Raw genomic sequence first — 17367 nt, 5'->3', positions numbered from 1 at the left:
GGAAATGCATTTAGAGGTGATTACTGTCCTTAATGCATAATTAAAAAATAAACACCGACCTGATAGAAGCTGGTTCTTAGCGGTCTGGCTGGGCCTTAGGACATGTTCATTTTGTAGAACAGTGGTGTGGGATTGCTCTTTAACCATGCTGCTGAGAGTGATGCTGATAGACACTTTACAGACTGAATGGAGACAAAATGAATCAGGGCCACGTGGTTATCTAGTTTGTCTTTTAGCAATAGAGGTTAGAGCCTGATTGCATGGTTAATTGCACCACTGACCGACCTTTGGAACCCCAGGGGAGATCTTATCCTCATTGTCTCATGTGCACACACACACTGTTGCTAAGCACACCGTGTAACAAACAAGCTGGGACATGCATATTGACACTGCAGGTAGCAGAGAGCTGTAAACAAGGTGGTGACAGTCAAGTATGAAAAATGTACATTAGAAAATGTCCAATTGTTATTTATTTACACCAAATATGTTAAAGTGTGTACGGTCAAGTCTCTGCCTTACAAATGACTCCTCAGTCACACAGCAAAATTGCAGTTCCTGTTCATTAGTGTCTAAGTTTTAAGGGGTAGGTTACATTTTAACAGACTGCAATGTATTAAAAGTAGTATAGGTTTAATAACTAAACTAATCTCTGTTAATGAGTTACTTAATAGCTGATATACAGTAGGTTGGATTGTGGCCAAAGCTAGTGAATCACCTTGTTGTTGAATTGTGCTATACAAATAAACTTGCCTTGCCTTGCCTAGTGAAGGCTTGTCTTTTGGTTTGTTCAGGGCTGCTGATAACCCCACCTATGTCGGTCTGGCTGTGGTGGGAACAACTAGTGCAAATAGAGTCACTCGTGCATGCGCAGAAAACGTCTTTTTTAATGCCGGATGATTCCTGCGTTCATGTTGTTCCATTCTGAGTTAGGGAACGCTTTTTTCCTCACTAGGGCTTGCGTATAATTAGGCTGTTCCATGGATGGTCAGCCATGTAGTGCTAAGAATATGCGGGACTGCAGCGGGAGATTTTTTTTTGATTAGCAGACCTTTAAGCACATAAGAGGAAATAATCAGTGAACACATTTGAGGTATGGCTTTGTGATTGCCTTCAAGTGCTCCTTTTTAGTCCCAACATAGGAGTTGGGTACTTTTGCACCTAAAATATGTGAAACAGTGACATTCTTAACAATGTCCAATTTAATTAAAGATACAGTTTATACATAGAGCAGCTTTTTTACAGCATACAGCAGCTTTTTTCATGCTACTGCTTTAGCAATCACATGTGTTGAATATGGTGTTATGTTTGCTGATTGCTGTTTTATTTGCCCGAATTGTCATCATTAAGCACCAGTTGTCCATTCTTCCTCTGTGCAGTCAAAGACAGTAGAGCCTTTTTGGAGTTCCAACGCATAAAAAGAAACAGTCAAGAAGAGAAAATCTGTCTCACTTCCACTTTTTTATTCATGTCCACTCAGCTGCTTCTCTTCTGGCCAAATCTGGCAGTTGATCCTGAACTGCCTGGAGGACAATTCAAAAGGTCAGCGCCAGCCGCCTCTCTCCTTGGAAGGAAGACAACAACACTTGCTGACGTGGCCTTATCTTTCTCAAATGCTGGAAGGCACTAGCTACTTTGACAATAGCAGTTGTAATTCATTTATTTTGCGCTCGAACATCAGTCCTCAGCTGGCCTCCTACTCCCTTACTCTCTTCGTTTCTACCCGGTGCGTGCAGGGCTGTCCCCAGAGGGATTGGTAATGGTCTGCTCGGCCCCACGGGCGATAAAGACCTGTAGAGAAACCAGTCACTGTGCTTGCTTGGAAAAGATAAAGTCAAGAGCAGAAAAAGGAGATGAGTTGTTAACAGTGTAGATAAAGGAAAAGTACTGGAAAAAGGTTATAAGTGCCCCGTGGCACCGTACAGCCTAATTCAATACTTTTTCTTTCTGTCACCCTTTGGTCCGCTTTTGCATTTTAAATTAGTTCTTTGGAGAACAGTGAAGTCAAAGAAATAAGGACACGGCGAGCAGATAAATAAGAATACTTTGAAGTCCTCGAAATAGAAGATGAAAAATGATAAATTGAGGAAGTGACTCGTCCGATATTAACATTTAGAAATGAATGACAGAGGGGATGCCATTTGAAGTTGATCTCTGGTCAATGAAAAATACTACAGCCGAAGGGGCAGATTGTTTTAAAGAACAGAAAATGTCAATAATGTTCACTTCTTTGAATATTGTGTGTGGGAGAGTGAAGCTACTTGATGGATGGCGGCGGTGATAATGAAAAATGATATGAATGCAAGAGAATGAGTATGACAGAGGTGGAGCTGTGAATGATAGAATGAGTGGGGGCTGAAAATGAGATTAGGTTCTGCACTTCAGGTGGTGTGTCAGCCTTGAGAATAGAAAACCTGTCAGTCCTTCATGCCCTGATGCAAAGCAGTAGGCTGCTCTATTGATCCAGCTGCAATGGAGAAGGTTCCCTATCCAGCTAGGAGTGATGTTTTCACATGTCTGACATTGTAGTCTGTGTGTGAGCAGACATGTGATTTGCTGCAGTAAATGTCAAATTTTCACTCTGGAAAAGAACAGAAAGAAAATGCCATTTCTATTAGTGTGAGGTTTGTAGGTTGCATAATGTGAATTCAATGAATGCTCTTTCCTTTTGTTGAGCTTTAGATAGACTGAACTTCTGCAAACAGCAACTGTCCAATCATAGCTCAGCCGGTCATGGTGGTATAAGATACTCGGGCGACAGACAACTACAACAAAAAGAAGAAAAAAACCAACACATTAGCAAAATCAGGCACCTGCTTGTTTATGGAGTTGGCATCCAGCTGTGCAGCAGCAGTTCTTCTAGAACAGACCTGGCCATTGAACGGGCTCTGGACCACATCTGGCTCCCACACTTTTGGAAATCTTGATTAAATAGAGATTAAATGCTGGATTTTTCCTGTCTGTTTCACTATTTCATCATCTAATGTAACTAGTAGCAGTTTATAAAGAGATAAAATGGAGAAAATTAACCTTCCACCACTGTCCTTGTTACGACCGAATTGGCCGGTGTGTTTGTGAAGGAGACTAAAATGTAAACACGGAAGAGAAGGAAACTAAGTGTAACACAAAGCGAGCCGTTTAATAGGCTGAATACACGAACACAAAACACGGCAGGGCGAACAGGGGCATAACCAAACTAAACTAAACGGGGGACATCTAAACTACACATGAAAACTAGAACGTGAAACCACAACATGAAACTAAACAAGTACATGCACAACTTTGGCGTGAAGTAATCTAAACATTAGGGGTGCAACGATACACAAAATTCACGGTTCGGTTCGGTTCGATACTTTGGTGTCACGGTTCGATATTTTTTCGATACAAAAAAATGTTCATGCATTTTTAATTTGTCATTTATTAAAATTATAAATATATATTTTAACTCAAAAGTACAGTTTTTAAATTTAACCCTCACCCTTGTGCGTGTTTTATTTTTATTTTGACAGCGAATGCGCACCTGCGGACCACTTATGTGCAGCCCTGGTTATTTAGCTCATCATATTGCAGCCACAGAAATTCTTTTGTCCATGAAACCATAAAGCTGCACTTTCTTTTTGCCTTATAGTCTGATTTGTCATAACTTCTCCGTTTTGTGGTAAGCTTTTCTTTGGCTGTCACTTCTTCACCCTGACCTGTCTTATTTGGCTCAGCAGAACTGAAATGCTTTTACACACTCACTCACATAAGCTCAGCGATTCTCTGCGCGATCAACCTCTCACATGTTTAAGCTGCGGGAGATTTCACTTGTCATGTTTGCATAGTAAGCTAACGATTAATAAGACGATGTCAGAGGAATTGGTGCACAAATTATCATCACTCACAGATCAGTGCTGTCGCTCTCTATACACAGTTCGCGCGATTGCAAAGTGAAAGCAAAAAAACAAGCGCAAATTCAAACGCGATTTCAATATGTCACATATTGACAGTGGCTCACCGATGCCAATGACATAATTACCCAGCTACATTTCTGAAAGAATGCAAAAGCATTGACATATATTTTTCCTACAATAGCCCGACGGGCAGGGAAGAGATAGATTTTGGTAGCCCGACTGAAAAAATCGCTAGCTCCGGGACGTCGGGCTAGCGATATTGCAAGCCCTGTATCTGATTGAGGAATCACTCATCTTTGGAAAAGAGAGTTTATTACAGAGAAATGTCTCTTTCCAAAATAAAAGCTATACTATCCGCTTCTTCTGGGCTATATTCTCAGCAGCATAAGGAGAATCATGTGCTAACAGCTGTCTAAATGACTCGGCTAAAGTTAGTAGCATGCTTGCTTTTTTTTGTCTGCTTCCACTTGTCTTTGCACTAGGATGATGTCGGCGTAAATGTGCAGTCATATTCGTTGTGTTCCCACTAGTGCTTTCAGGTTAATCTCGTTGAAATGACCTTAACGCCACAACACGGCAAATCTCCGTTAACGAGCTACCGCCGATCGCCCCGTGTGTGGGGCTAGACGGCCAACACGTTAACGAGCTAACTGCGCTAACACACTAGTTCACACCAATGTAATTGAGCATTGCATGGCACATCCAACATACTGTTTTACTTTAGTCCATGACTCGCTTACCTTCAGGGTCATACGTCACATGAAAACCAAAATAATTCCAAACGCCAGATCTGAATGAGGGTGGGGGAGGTCCATCTTGCAAGGAGAGCTTAACTTCTGTCTCGCTAGCTTGCCCTGCGTTCTTCCTTCTGATGATGCTGTCTGTGTTGAGCGCTCAGTGGATCTGCGCTCGACAGTGCAGCCTAGGCGGAGTAGTCGAACGCAGATTCACTGAGCGCTCAACACAGACAGCATCGTCAGAAGGAAAATTGATAAAATAAATTACAAATGTTGTATTGTTCGATACATATGCGTACCGAACCGAAAGCACTGTATCGAACGGTTCAATATCGATACGAATATCGTTGCACCCCTACTAAACATGAACATCAACATGGACCTGAACAGTAGCTTGAAACATCCTGAGACCTGACGTGACATGAAGCGAGATGGACAGACAAACCGACACAGAGGGAGGGAGACAGAGGAAATAAACAGAAGAGGGAAGTGGAAACACCTGGGGAAACACAGATGACACAAACAACCCTGACGCCGCAGGGGAAGCAAAACTAAACACACTCAACATGGAAAGACAAGACTTTCAAAATAAAAGAAGCACAAGCATAACCAAAAGTTAAACACAGAGGACAGGAAAAGACTCATAAACAAGGAAACAGATGAAACACAAACTAGATTAAAACTCAACTAAACCCTAACTAAAAATAAACTCAGGATGCTGGGTCACAGACCCAGGCCCCTGACAGTTCTTAGTTTCAGTGACATAAAAAGGCCACGTGTAGAATAACCAGATAGATTTGGTAGCTAAAACAAGTTTTTTTAAGCTTTATTCTTTCATCTTGTACTTTTACAGCTTTATAAACAAAAATATTGGCTTATACTGCTTAGAACAGACATCTTTGCATTACAGAGTTATTATAACATTTAATACTCTCTACACTCCTGACTATAACAAGGTTTGTCTCCGTATTTTCCATATTCTTTACACAAACTCCTTTTGTGAGGTTTCTGCTTAAAGGATAACCAACAGTGACTTAATTAACTGATGAGCTCCAACCAATAAAGCAGTTTTGATTTATAACTGATGGACGTAGGCGAGAAAAGTGAAGTAAGTGAACTGTTCTTCTGCAGAATAATAGTAATACAAAAAGAATGACTTGAATTTTGTAAGAAAACATAGTTGGAAGCATCAAAATGAAGAGGGTATTGTAAATCCCTTACAGATGAAAATGGATGCTGACAAAAAAATGGCGCCCATAACACTTTACTGCCATATGCTCAGATGAAACTGTTGTGCTGCTTTTCTTTTTGAGTATAAGGTCATCCTCAGCCTCTTAGTAGGAACACTCTCATTGTGTGTTATTGCTGTCGGTCGATTAAGTCTGTGTGATGTCTTATTATTGGTTTGTCCCTGTATGAGATCTTCCATTAGGAAGAGAAGTTGTCCATCCTCCCAACGGGTTTCCTTTTATCAAAGCCTCCATCTACGTTGTTTACACACTTCCAGGCCTGCCTCAAATTATCGATAAGGTCAGACAGGCGAAAAAAACCCCAACAAAGAATCAAAGAACAATTTTATCTGCCATTTGTTTTCTGCAGCGATGGATAATAACCACATTAACATCTGGTGTTAGCGACAAGACTGTGGCATCTTCCACTGAAAGCTGTTATGGTTCTGTGAACAATTTTGCTACATAATGAGGCGGTTTTAGATCTGTGAACTACATTTCTCAGTGTGAGACCAAACGCCAGGAAATTACAATGGCAATGTGCTTTTCACGCCGATGCCCACTCTTCCCCCCCTCTTTATTCATTTATAGGATGTTACAGTGGCTCCATCGTGTAGTGGTTTACACATTTGCCTGATGATTCCCAGAGGAGACAACAATCCTGGGGTAAAACTCGTGGCCAATCAAAACATTTGGAGTTACCCGCTATGAAGACCCCTTGTGAATAAGGGAGCAGCTGAATGTAGCTTCTTCTACTTGTAGGATATTGCAAACAGCAGCAAATAAAGAGAGTTAGGGCACACTCAGAGATTGAGTCTGAAATCCCATATGACCTCAATAGAGAGTGCATGATGAAGACACGGGGAAAAGATGAACATCAAGGCCAAAGTGCAAAGAGGTGGCAGCGACTCAGACTAACAGTAATGGCACAGCAAGCAGCATCAAGGACATTTCTTAAACCCTAACACAGCCATTGATCCCATTATTGTCAGACCTGTAGGCCTGCTACTCTCTTGCGTGTTTGAGATTACTTGGACTTTGGCCTTGGATGTTAGACAAACAAGGCTTTACTGAGGAATGTTTGGTGCCTTTGGTAGGGTAGGGTGGATAAACAAAGAATATACTTTATCCTTTTGTTGTGTTTTCATGTTATGTCTCCCATTTTCCTCTGACAATCGTCCTTCTTAACAGCTTTATTTTGTCTTTACCTTTTTATACTTTGCTTAATTTGTGATCCCGATGCAGTGCACAATCCAAATCCCGTTCTCAGTTTATCGCCCGGCTTTGTGTTTTGTGTCCATTGTGGCTTGTCACAGATAGTGTCACATGCAGCCTGTGACCAGCCTGTAGTGCAGTGGTGCACGGTATGAATTATGATGTGGTGGATGGGCCCTAATTTTGTTATGGATGTTCTTTTTTGCCCTTGGGAATAACATCAATGGATAGATAGAATTTTATCAGATTTTATGGTGCTTCAGAATATAATTCATGAAAGGTGCTGCTGTGTATGCATTGTATGTGTGGGTGGGGGCATGCATTGCAGCGTTATACACTGCAGTGTGATCTGAATAACTTGATCTATGCTCTAGTCTTTAGCTTTAATAATGAAAATTGCAGCAGGGGAAAAAAATTGTGGGGAAGATCAGATCATCGGACTAAAGCAAGTTTTTAAAAGTGACTTAAAAGATGCTATTTTTTTAATTCTCAGATTCACAATGTCAGTGGATATACAAATAAATTACATTCTAGTGTATTCAAAAGCTTTTTGACTTTTTAAATACACATTAAATGTGGTTTTCAGTCATCACAGAACCTGATATTTGATAATAAACTAGGAAATTATGGTACAAAGAGACTGGTTTCTGAAATATTGTACTGTACCGATCCTGTGGCAAAACTCTTATAATGATCAGGTGAAAGAAGAAGAAGATGAAACCATCTACCATTGTGCTACCATAGTAATGGGATATGTTCTCATTGGATAATCAGACCGTAGTTAACTAGTAGTAACTAACTATGTAGTTAGCATCAGAAGCGAAGAAAATAAATGAAGCAAAAATAAAATAAAATCGGACAAACAGGAATCTCTTTGTAAATACGCAGTAAATTCATTTAATAGCATTTTTATTTCACTTATCAAAACCTCAGGGATGAAAGGAAATAAAAAAACAGTTTTTTGTCAAAACTCTTCTTGAAAATTGGGATCAATTTACCATCAGAATGAGAATTTGGCCATTTCACCATACTTCTTAAATTCAGGTCCTGAGAAATATCCTTCAACCTCAATTTAAGATCTCAAACTGCATTGATTTCTTTTCTAAACCCGTTCTTAAAGATGACAGTGAGATCCAAAAGAATGAAAATCAAAAATGAGTATGATCTCACTGATCAAAATGAATTCTCAACTCTGAAGGTTTTTTCTGTTCTCAGAGATGTCTGAAGATCTGCATGATGCCTCACAACCACAGACCGTATGAAAGATTCTGTTCAATTGCATTTAGAGCCAAATCACAACAGTCAACTCAAGGAGCTTTATATTGTAAGCTAAAGGCCCCACTGTAATAAATTAATTGAAATGATTTGGATTAATAAAAACTATAATTTTATTCACCAAAACTGGAGCTCAGACTTCGTGGAGACTCTGTAATCATCAGATAAGCTGTTAAAAATTCTTCAAAAGACTAAAAGAACACACAGTTTAAGAAGTCTTGTATAATGACTCAAAGAAATGAGTCCTACCAGACGTTGACTGGCAATAATGGAGCCACACCCACACATCAAATGTCCAGGTGGATGAGTTATAGTAAAAATGATCCCTGCTAGAGTTGTTATGATGGGAGAATCTATCCATAGAAGCCAATTTTAGTCGGCCTCATGTGGCACCTACAGGTACTGCAGTTTGTAGCTTAACTTTTAGCTCTGGAGGTTGCCCCTTGATCACAAAACTAGTTGTTTTGATATATTCAGCACATACTTTTTCAAATTATTTAAAGTATTTTAAAGCCACGTAATTATCTGGAAGCTTTTAATTCTGTTGTTTTCAAATTAAGATTGTGTGGATCATTAAAACTTCTTTATTTATCAACAAATTGTTTCAGATTATTCTCTCAAAATAATTTATCAGACGTACAAAAGAACACTCTAAGTTTGTATTAGCATTATTAGCTGTAATTACTAAACATTTCTTTACCAGTTACTCCATGTGGGAGTACGAGTGTAGGAGGATGTAATTAAATTCTAAAGAAAATCATTTTGTGTTACATTTAAATGTCTGCTTCAATTCTCTCAATAAAATATTGCATGCATAACCCAGGTATAATACTATAGTGTGAGATGCAAAACCTGTTTGAGTGGGCCCCACAGTGGGGATGTACTCTGTGTCCCACCAGGGAGTGAGCCGATCACAAACCGTCACCTCTTTGTGTCTGCCGACTGCACGTCACTTGTGTTGTAGCATTTGGAAGGGCTGCGTTGGCGTGCGTCAGTCTGTCATACCGAGGTTTAGTTCGTCTTTTTCTTTATATTTGCAGTTGAGTTGCTCATGCTGTGTTTTTGGTGCTGGTGACGTGCAATGATTGGTACTGCACGTTTAAGGTGATGATCTGCTGGCTGCTGAAAGAAAGAGCAGCGTGGGATATTTCATGCTGAATTCTGTCAAGAGTGACTTCCAGATTTAAATGCAAGGAAAATATGATGAGTAACTTTATTGTACTTTCAGTTTTCATTAATGGCAAAAGTACGGTAGCTTGCATTGTTCTCAGCACTGCATGCACTTCATCTGACACCAAAGTCAGACAATGCCAAGATCTAAATCCTACAAGCTTTTTCCTTTTTTTGTTTATTGATTGCTCCATGAGGCTGTTAAACTCAAAATTAAAGACAACCTAAGAGAACTGGGTTTCTCTAGTTATTTTCAACCTACGCAGGATAATTAGTCAGTAATTGATTTGTTGTTTCGCTCCTTAATTCTCCCAAAGGGCAGTTCACCAGAAACAGGTCAGAATTCATCAGGCTCCTTAAATGAAGTTGATTATTTTCTCCTGAGATGGAAAAGATACTGTGAGCAGCAACATTTGCCTCTGGGAAGATTTGTTAAAGTTACTTAGCAACAGTGTTGGTGTATTTACTCAGAAAAGTGTATTACACAATACTCGTTACTTTTCTTAAATGTAAGTAGTAACTACTCAATACATTATTTTCATGTTACTTCTTACATGATGTGTAAGAAGCACTGTCACATAACTATTAGTTAACTATATAAACCTGAACCTACAGTCTCATACACGGACACAAACTCCCATGAGGACAAAAATACAATATTTCTTTTAGTGTTTACAAAATCTACAAGAAAAAGTAAAGTTGAAAAGCACCCAAAGAGTCTTCAAAGCAAACGCCACAGTGATTCTACCTTGAAACGGAGGCTACCATGACTTTGTTACCTGTTGAAGCTCACTCAGGGTTCTGGGTTTTCTGTCTCAGTGTTAGCATGCTGCAGATGCTTGAACTAATGTTGTGCTAGCAGTGCAATGCAATAATTATGTGTCCTGATATAGTCTGCACTTTATCATCATGCTCTTGTTCTTTCGTGCAATAAAAATAAACCTAATGTTCATATCTCCTCTCCTCAAGAGTTGTAGAGCGGACCGCTGTTTTCCTCCTCGATGCATATGAATCCATTTCAGCTCATTTTAGTGGTGATTGTGTTCAAGAAGGATCAAATATGTTTGATGTTTTTTCTTTCTGTCCAGCCATCGTTCAGATAACTGAAAAACCTTTGTAATGCAAGTAACAACATAATTGTAACTGCAATGTAATTACTGAATTTAGTGTTGAATTTATGAGATTACAGTGATGCATTGCTTTGGAAAGCGTTACCCACAACACTGCTCAGCAGCAGGGTAGAGTCAGAGGACATGGGCAGTTCCATATAGTTCTCAGCAGGAAGCATGGTAAAATGAAGAAAGAGAAACTGTTTTGCACTTAGTTTGTCTACAATTAAGATGCTTTTTAGCTGTGTCCACACTGGAGGTGATTTGCAGCGATGGAGTAACCATAGAAAGCCAGTGATATTTGACAACTCCAAGCAGCTATGGTCAAAATAACCCTGGAGACACAAAGCGGATGGGACCCAAGAGAAACTCGTCTCAACCTCCAACAACAACTCACTTCAGTGATTAAAGCGACGACCAATAAGAGTGCAGGATACTGTTGTTTGATGCATGACCTAAATACTTTAGAGGGTTTCCAAGGTTACCTGCAATGCCCACAAGCGATCAACTGTCAGCTTGAAAGCAATGCACGATGAACAAATGGCTTCCTGTGTGGGCAGCTTGACAAACATATTTGTTTTAAATTTTGTGTTGAACGACTTCATAAAATGCTAAAAAACTGAATGTAAACATGAAAATTGACCTATACACCTCAGTATTCAACATTAGTGGCGATACAGCAACATGAACAGTTTGCCATCATAGCTGTAGACTTTTCAGATGTTGCCTTATAGACCTGAAATACATTTGGTTGTTTGAATGGATTACAGCGGCAGGTGTCACTGAAGCAAAAACGACTTTACGCCGCAGTTTAGGTGGGTTTTAGGTGCTAATGACACATTGACACTCCAGGTGTTCAATCAATGAGCTGATGACTATAATAAAAGCAGACAAACTCTGGTTGAGGAGCGCTTTTCAGATAAATCCAAGGGTTTTTTCGAGTGACTGAACGGTGTCATTACTTTGCGTGTGCAAGACAGTAACAATTCAGTCTGACCTCTTCTTTACTTCCCAAAGATGACTCGCTAGGACATAACAATTTCTTCGTCTTCGCAGTTTCTTCTAAAGATGTTGTTCAGTGTCCCTATGTCAAGGTAAACCTGAATTGACTGGCCTTAACAGTTAATATTAACAATCCCATCACTGCAATGCACTCTGAAGTTGGACCACTTCGCAGGCAGCCCTTTGACCCCGATGAGGTCTTCTTTCTTTCGCTCTTTTTTTTTTTTTTTTATCAAAAATCGACGCCTTCTCCAAAGTGTCAGTTATTGAGAGGAAATTGAATAGGTGTTGCCCTTCCTTTTCTCGTCTCCGTCCTTGCACAGGGCCCTGCAGAGATGTTCTGTCTCCATAATATAGACTTGGCAAACAAGGTCAGATGGAGTGTGCAGAGAGTGCTGCTGCAAAAAGACATTTTGTCACACCGTCACCCACTTCAGTTTATGCCTGAATACATTTCGTTTTCTTCATGTTCCGTTCACGCTGTTCAACATTGGTTCTGAAGTACACGGAGGTCTCCCAGTCTCCCGCCTTATGTGTGCTCGAATTAAATTATATCTTTGTATCTTATTTAAAGTGTTAATTCCCTTTAAAAGAAAGGAGATATATTTGTTGTCTGTGTATGAGAAAAGGCACAAAAAAAATCAATGTCTATTTACTTTTTTACTAAACGGATTACGTAACAGAAAAAAGAAACACATTGTGTAGAAATAGATTTGATTAATTTCCCATTATGTTTCCTTTTGTTAAATGCTTTAGCTTAGCCTTTTCAGCCCTCAGACACAACCATTTAATTAGGGGCAGAAATTCCTGCTTACACAGAGGCAGGGCTTCGAAAACTTGCCAAATCAAATCAAGTAATATACATAATGCCCATACTGAGCGAGCTAATGTGGATTATCTCCCAGTATATCGGGATTACTGCACCGACTGTGTCCAGGACCTCCATTTAATTTGTCACAGTGTTTCAGTTTTTCGCCATCATTTGCTTTCACCCACACGTGCTAACCCTTATTAAATTTATGACTTCACTCCGTCTTCGGTTTGAGTCTTCAAGCAGGTTAAAGGGCAGCAGGGCGGCTGCTCTGTCCGTTCTCACGTGACGTTATTGCAGAGTCAACAGAAAGGTGTTAATAATGCCTATATATAAAACAGGAGGCACAGTGAGGACAGTATGGCCTCAGCACCTCAGCCCTTTTCTGGTATTTTATGAGTCCCTCGTGGGCCTGGAGGGTGCGAGAGAAGAGACGGACTCTGAAAGATCTAATTAAGCAAAGCGAAATGAGAGTGTCGAGATGCCAAGCGCAGGACAGGACACAAATCAGGAGGTGTTGACAGTGCGCTGCAGTGCAATGCGGTTTTATAGCAAAGGCCACGTATAGCTTTCACGTAATGAGCGGCCATACAGCTCCTTGATTTAATGTTTTTTATGGCTCCGGGTTAAGGGTTGTGAATCTCAATCTCATTATGTAGAACATCAGCTTGTAAATTTAGGCATTTTGTCTTATTTGCGCTCAAAGAGGTAATTAGTGTGTTCTCAGTGGCTGGTTGTGCTTGTGAAGAAGCGGATGACTCCATCAGGTGCTTGTTTGGCGTTTAATAGAGATGAGGATAAAAAAGCTAAAGACTTCTATATTCATAACTCAGAGTACTTCTGTAGGTATGGTGTGTTGCCCCAGATGCTTATTGTCAGAGAGGCTCCTATTTCAGAGGTGCAAACTCGGTGGGATGTTAAGATTTTTTTCCTCTGTCTGGCTTCTGCACCATTCACATGCTATTACATCTGAGAGGAGAATAAGTGTCTTCTGGACACCTGGCGCCAAGGCTGTGACTGTCTGGTCTCTCGGGCTTGTTTCTGACTGAGAACAGAAAGACCTTGGAGTACAAAGACAACAGGCTTGATTATTTGAGTACACAGGAAGGTCTCCAAACATTGTTGTGCTAATCACGTTAGTGGGCAAAGACTCAAGGCAGGACAGATGCGAGGCAAAGGGCAATGGGGTTATGTTATCCTGATTAGAGGAGGCTTTGGGGCGGTCGGGGGGTTTGTGAATCTCGTTTTTACCTCGGCGTCACCTTGGTGAAGAGGGAAGAGGGAAACTGGCCATGAGCTCATTTTTCTCACTCAGTTTCTTTTCTCACTCGGTCCCCTCATTTGTCTCCGGTATTCACTGCTGCCATCGCCAGAACTGAATGTGTCTGTACATTCAAAAGCCCACATTTAATTTTTTTCCCCCTTTTGTTAACCACCTACACACATAGCAGTGACTTGGTGGATAATACTTTCATTTTTCTTCTTTCTGATTCACACGGCGAAAAGTGGTTAAAAAAAGATTTGTTCCTTGTCTGATATGTTTGCCTTGGTTCATGGGAGTCTGTTTCCCAAAAATGCCTCAGTGATTCATTTGCAAAGCTCAACCACTTAAATTAGATGAACAAGTCTGTGCTATGGACATGTTCGCGGTATGAGCACTAATGTAACTAATTTACTCTCTTTTTCATATACGCTTGTACGGTACTGTGCGAGTCATGAGCCAGCCCTCGTTTCGTTATATTTTACTTCCGGGGAGCCAGACTTTCTTGTCATTTTGTTATAGCGGTCTTGAGCAGTTGTTCTCCAGGCTTTCTAAAGATGTTTCAAAGTTTTTCTTTGGACATTACCTGCATTTTCACTCATCCTCAGTCCAGTCCTTGTACCATTTCCAAAGGAACATTTTGTTTTTTTGTTAAGCCGACGGGCAACTTAGCAAAGAGTGCACATTTGCACATCCTCTACAGAGAAAAGAAGAAAGATAAGAGGGGCAACTTGATGTCAAAGTATATTAATTTTGTGTAGCACACAGATATAATAACAATAATAATTAGAGCTATTATGTTATATGTTGCAACCTGTATTTAGTTTCTGTTCTTACTGTCTTGGAGCATGTGTGTCTACACAGTTTCCTTAGGGATTAATAAAGTATTCTGTTTCTGATTCACTTTAAAGTTGCTAGTAGGACCCTGTCACAAAAACATAATTTGTTCCCATTTCTTTAGCTGAATCTGAGAAATGCCAAATATTACACAGTTCAAAAGGCATAAAATAACATTCTTGCATCAACAAAGTACGGAGCCCCGCAGGGGACATGGGAGAAAAAAAAAATTAAGATGGGCTTTTGCGAGATCTTGCAAAACAAACTCGGGATCTCGCAAAAGTTTTGCAAGATCTCGCAAAACAAACTTGGGATCTCGCAAAAGTTGAATTCCAACAATGGCGGCAGCTACTTAGTTGTAATATTACTCTTTCTGGGTCACAAAATAAACTTTTAAGATATTTTGAGGCGTGAATGTAGCTGTGTAAACATCAGACACCTGCTCGCTTTACAAGACATCACATATTTGCAAAAGTGCTCCGACGTTTTTGGAGATCTGACACCCACCATCTCGAAGCTAACGGGAGGTCGAGACCTACTACAGCCGGGAGGAACACCGCTTTCCCGGCACATCGTGCCTCGACCTCCCGGTCGGCTTCGAGCTGGCGGCCTCTGAAGAATGCGGCTAAAACTTTTGCGAGATCTCGCAAAAGTCCGTCTTAATTTTTTTTTCTCCCATGTCCCCTGCGGGGCTCCGTAACAAAGTGATTCCCAAGCAGCAAGTAGCTGAAAGGTTGATACATTTCTGCATGGTGTGCAGTGTGTCCTTAAAAAATTTGAGGAAACTCAAATTGTCCTTAACAAACAGGACAAATCTAGTAGAAACCTGACACAGGACCTGACAGATGGATATGGTTGTTCAGTCCACTACTAACTACTGTCAAGAAGCCATTCTTAAGGAAGGCAAATAGGAAGAAAAGGTTGATGTGTGCCAAATTCCACAAGAACTAAACTGAAAATCATTGGCAAGAGGTCTGACAAAGTAAAGCATCCAAAATCCAGAATTTTTGGTTCAAATCATCACCAATATGTATGGAGGAGGTCAGGAGATGGGTACAACCATGAGCGTCTATAACATCTATAAAATACGGTGTCTGGATTTCAGCCTCTGGTGTTTGCGATCTTTTCAGATCAGAATTAATGGAATTACGAAGCACAATTTTGATCTTCCATGCAGTACCTGTATCTGGAAAGCATCTGATTTACAACAGCCTACTTTCTCAGCATGACAGTGACTCCAAAAAAACACTGCCAATACTTCAAAATCATACCTGGATAGAAAAACACAGTAACACTATTAGTCATGGATTGACCTCACTAGAGCCTGAACCTGAACGTTATTGCAAAACGAAAGGAGCCAAAATCCAAAGAAGTATTTTCAACTTTCCTTCAAGAAGCCTGGAGTACTATTCCTGAAAGCTACGTAAAGCAATAACAGTTCAAGCTGTGTTGAAGCTCATTAGAGTCGCCTTACATGCTGCGTTTAAATGTATGTTTCAATAAATTGCTGCACCTAATTCCCATTTTCGAAGCACAATAAAAAAGTGATGGGTTTCTCAAGAGTTTTGTGCAGTACTGTAGATTGTGTATTTTCCCATCATGCATTATTACATATATAAATAAACTCAAACTATGATTTTCAATATTGCCCCTTGTGTCTAAAGAAAACAACACAGTCAAATTGTAAAATACATGAATGAAAAATACATGAATGTCCAAAAAGCTATTACTGCCTCAGGAAAACACGGGTGTAGAAGATAGTGCAAGTGTCTGTGTGGTTGACTTCATTTTCCAATTTAAAATGAATAAACACCTCAGGCATTCGAGAGACTAGTTAACTTTTTTAAAATGCACGCTTCACTTCTGCAACTTGTAAATGATGTCTGTTTCTGACGCATGTAAGACATCTGGTGTACAGGAACGTTTGTTTTCAGGCTTAAACCGGCCAATACAGAGCAGCAGAAAAATTGGCTTCACAGTTAATGACCCCGACTTTTAATAACACATAAATGTTGAATAGAGCGATTAATTGTTGCATTCTGTCCTGCTTTTTTTCCAGGGTCCTATATGCTGGTGAACTCCTCCCAGCATGCCGTGGGTCATCGTGCTCAGCTGCTGCTGCAGACACTGAGTGAAAATGACACGCACTGCGTCCAGTTCAGCTACTTCCTGTATAGCCGTGATGGCCACAGTCCCGGGGCTCTACGGGCATATGTGCGGGTCAACGGCGGCCCGCTCGGCAGTCCAGTGTGGAACACGTCGGGGCCTCATGGCAAACAGTGGCATCAGGTTGAGCTGGCTGTCAGCACCTTCTGGCCGAACGAATACCAGGTACAAACATTCATATTTAAATATGTTGATGAAACTGATTTAAAACTGACTTAAAGTCTTCATCATCCTCGCTTTTAATATGTCGGACGTGTTGTTCAAAGTAGCTGCTTGATGCTCCTCTAAGAACTTAACATTTTTTTGTTTTGTTGGAGATATACAGACTCATTGACCGCGATCATGTAGAGCTTAAAAATGGTACACAGTGAGGCTCTGTTGATCACTACTCATTTTAGCCTCGAGGTACAGTTAATTACTTACATTTGCAACTTAATTAGCACTGATTCCCTTGTGGATGTAGCCAATGCTGGTGCTTAAAGCACCTAAGTAGATCTCACAAGGGAATGCCTGGTGGAGATTTCACCCTGCGAGGTTTGTTTTTCTGCACTTTCACTTCACTCTAACAATTCGCGTGATACGCCATTGTGTGCATGCAGCACGCAGACAGTGACTGGCATGCACTGTGAGGGTCTGATATGCTGTGGTCTGCACATGGCACAGTC

At 40.4% G+C, this 17367-nt stretch overlaps 1 protein-coding gene and 1 long non-coding RNA gene across 6 annotated transcripts in view; one reads left to right on the top strand and one right to left on the bottom strand.

The window, feature by feature from the left end:
- ptprub (protein tyrosine phosphatase receptor type Ub) overlaps positions 1–17367 on the top strand; it is a 203580-nt gene that overhangs the window by 92311 nt on the left and 93902 nt on the right. For all 4 annotated transcript variants that reach the window (XM_086310943.1, XM_086310942.1, XM_086310941.1 and 1 more), the window contains exon 3: positions 16596–16867. In XM_086310943.1, coding sequence (XP_086167069.1) covers positions 16596–16867 — 272 coding nt within the window. The remainder of the gene's footprint in view (positions 1–16595; positions 16868–17367) is intronic.
- LOC147318816 (uncharacterized) lies at positions 1332–4673 on the bottom strand. 2 transcript variants are annotated; one of them, XR_015131400.1, is made up of 3 exons: positions 4631–4673; positions 2868–2919; positions 1332–2762 (listed from the first exon to the last, which is right to left on the bottom strand). It is a non-coding gene; the product is annotated as an uncharacterized LOC147318816 (long non-coding RNA). The 2 variants fall into 2 exon arrangements; XR_015131401.1 differs by having other exon boundaries at positions 1332–2578; positions 2811–2919; positions 4631–4649.

This window comes from Aulonocara sp. 'chitande type north' Nkhata Bay, linkage group LG11 (assembly GCF_057382095.1).
Source record: "Aulonocara sp. 'chitande type north' Nkhata Bay isolate Kocher_YH1m ecotype deep benthic linkage group LG11, A_spYH_male_GT1.1, whole genome shotgun sequence".
NCBI classification, from domain to species: domain Eukaryota; kingdom Metazoa; phylum Chordata; class Actinopteri; order Cichliformes; family Cichlidae; genus Aulonocara; species Aulonocara sp. 'chitande type north' Nkhata Bay.
Note: the sequence above shows the minus strand (reverse complement) of the source record. Positions and strands in the feature narration are given on the sequence as shown.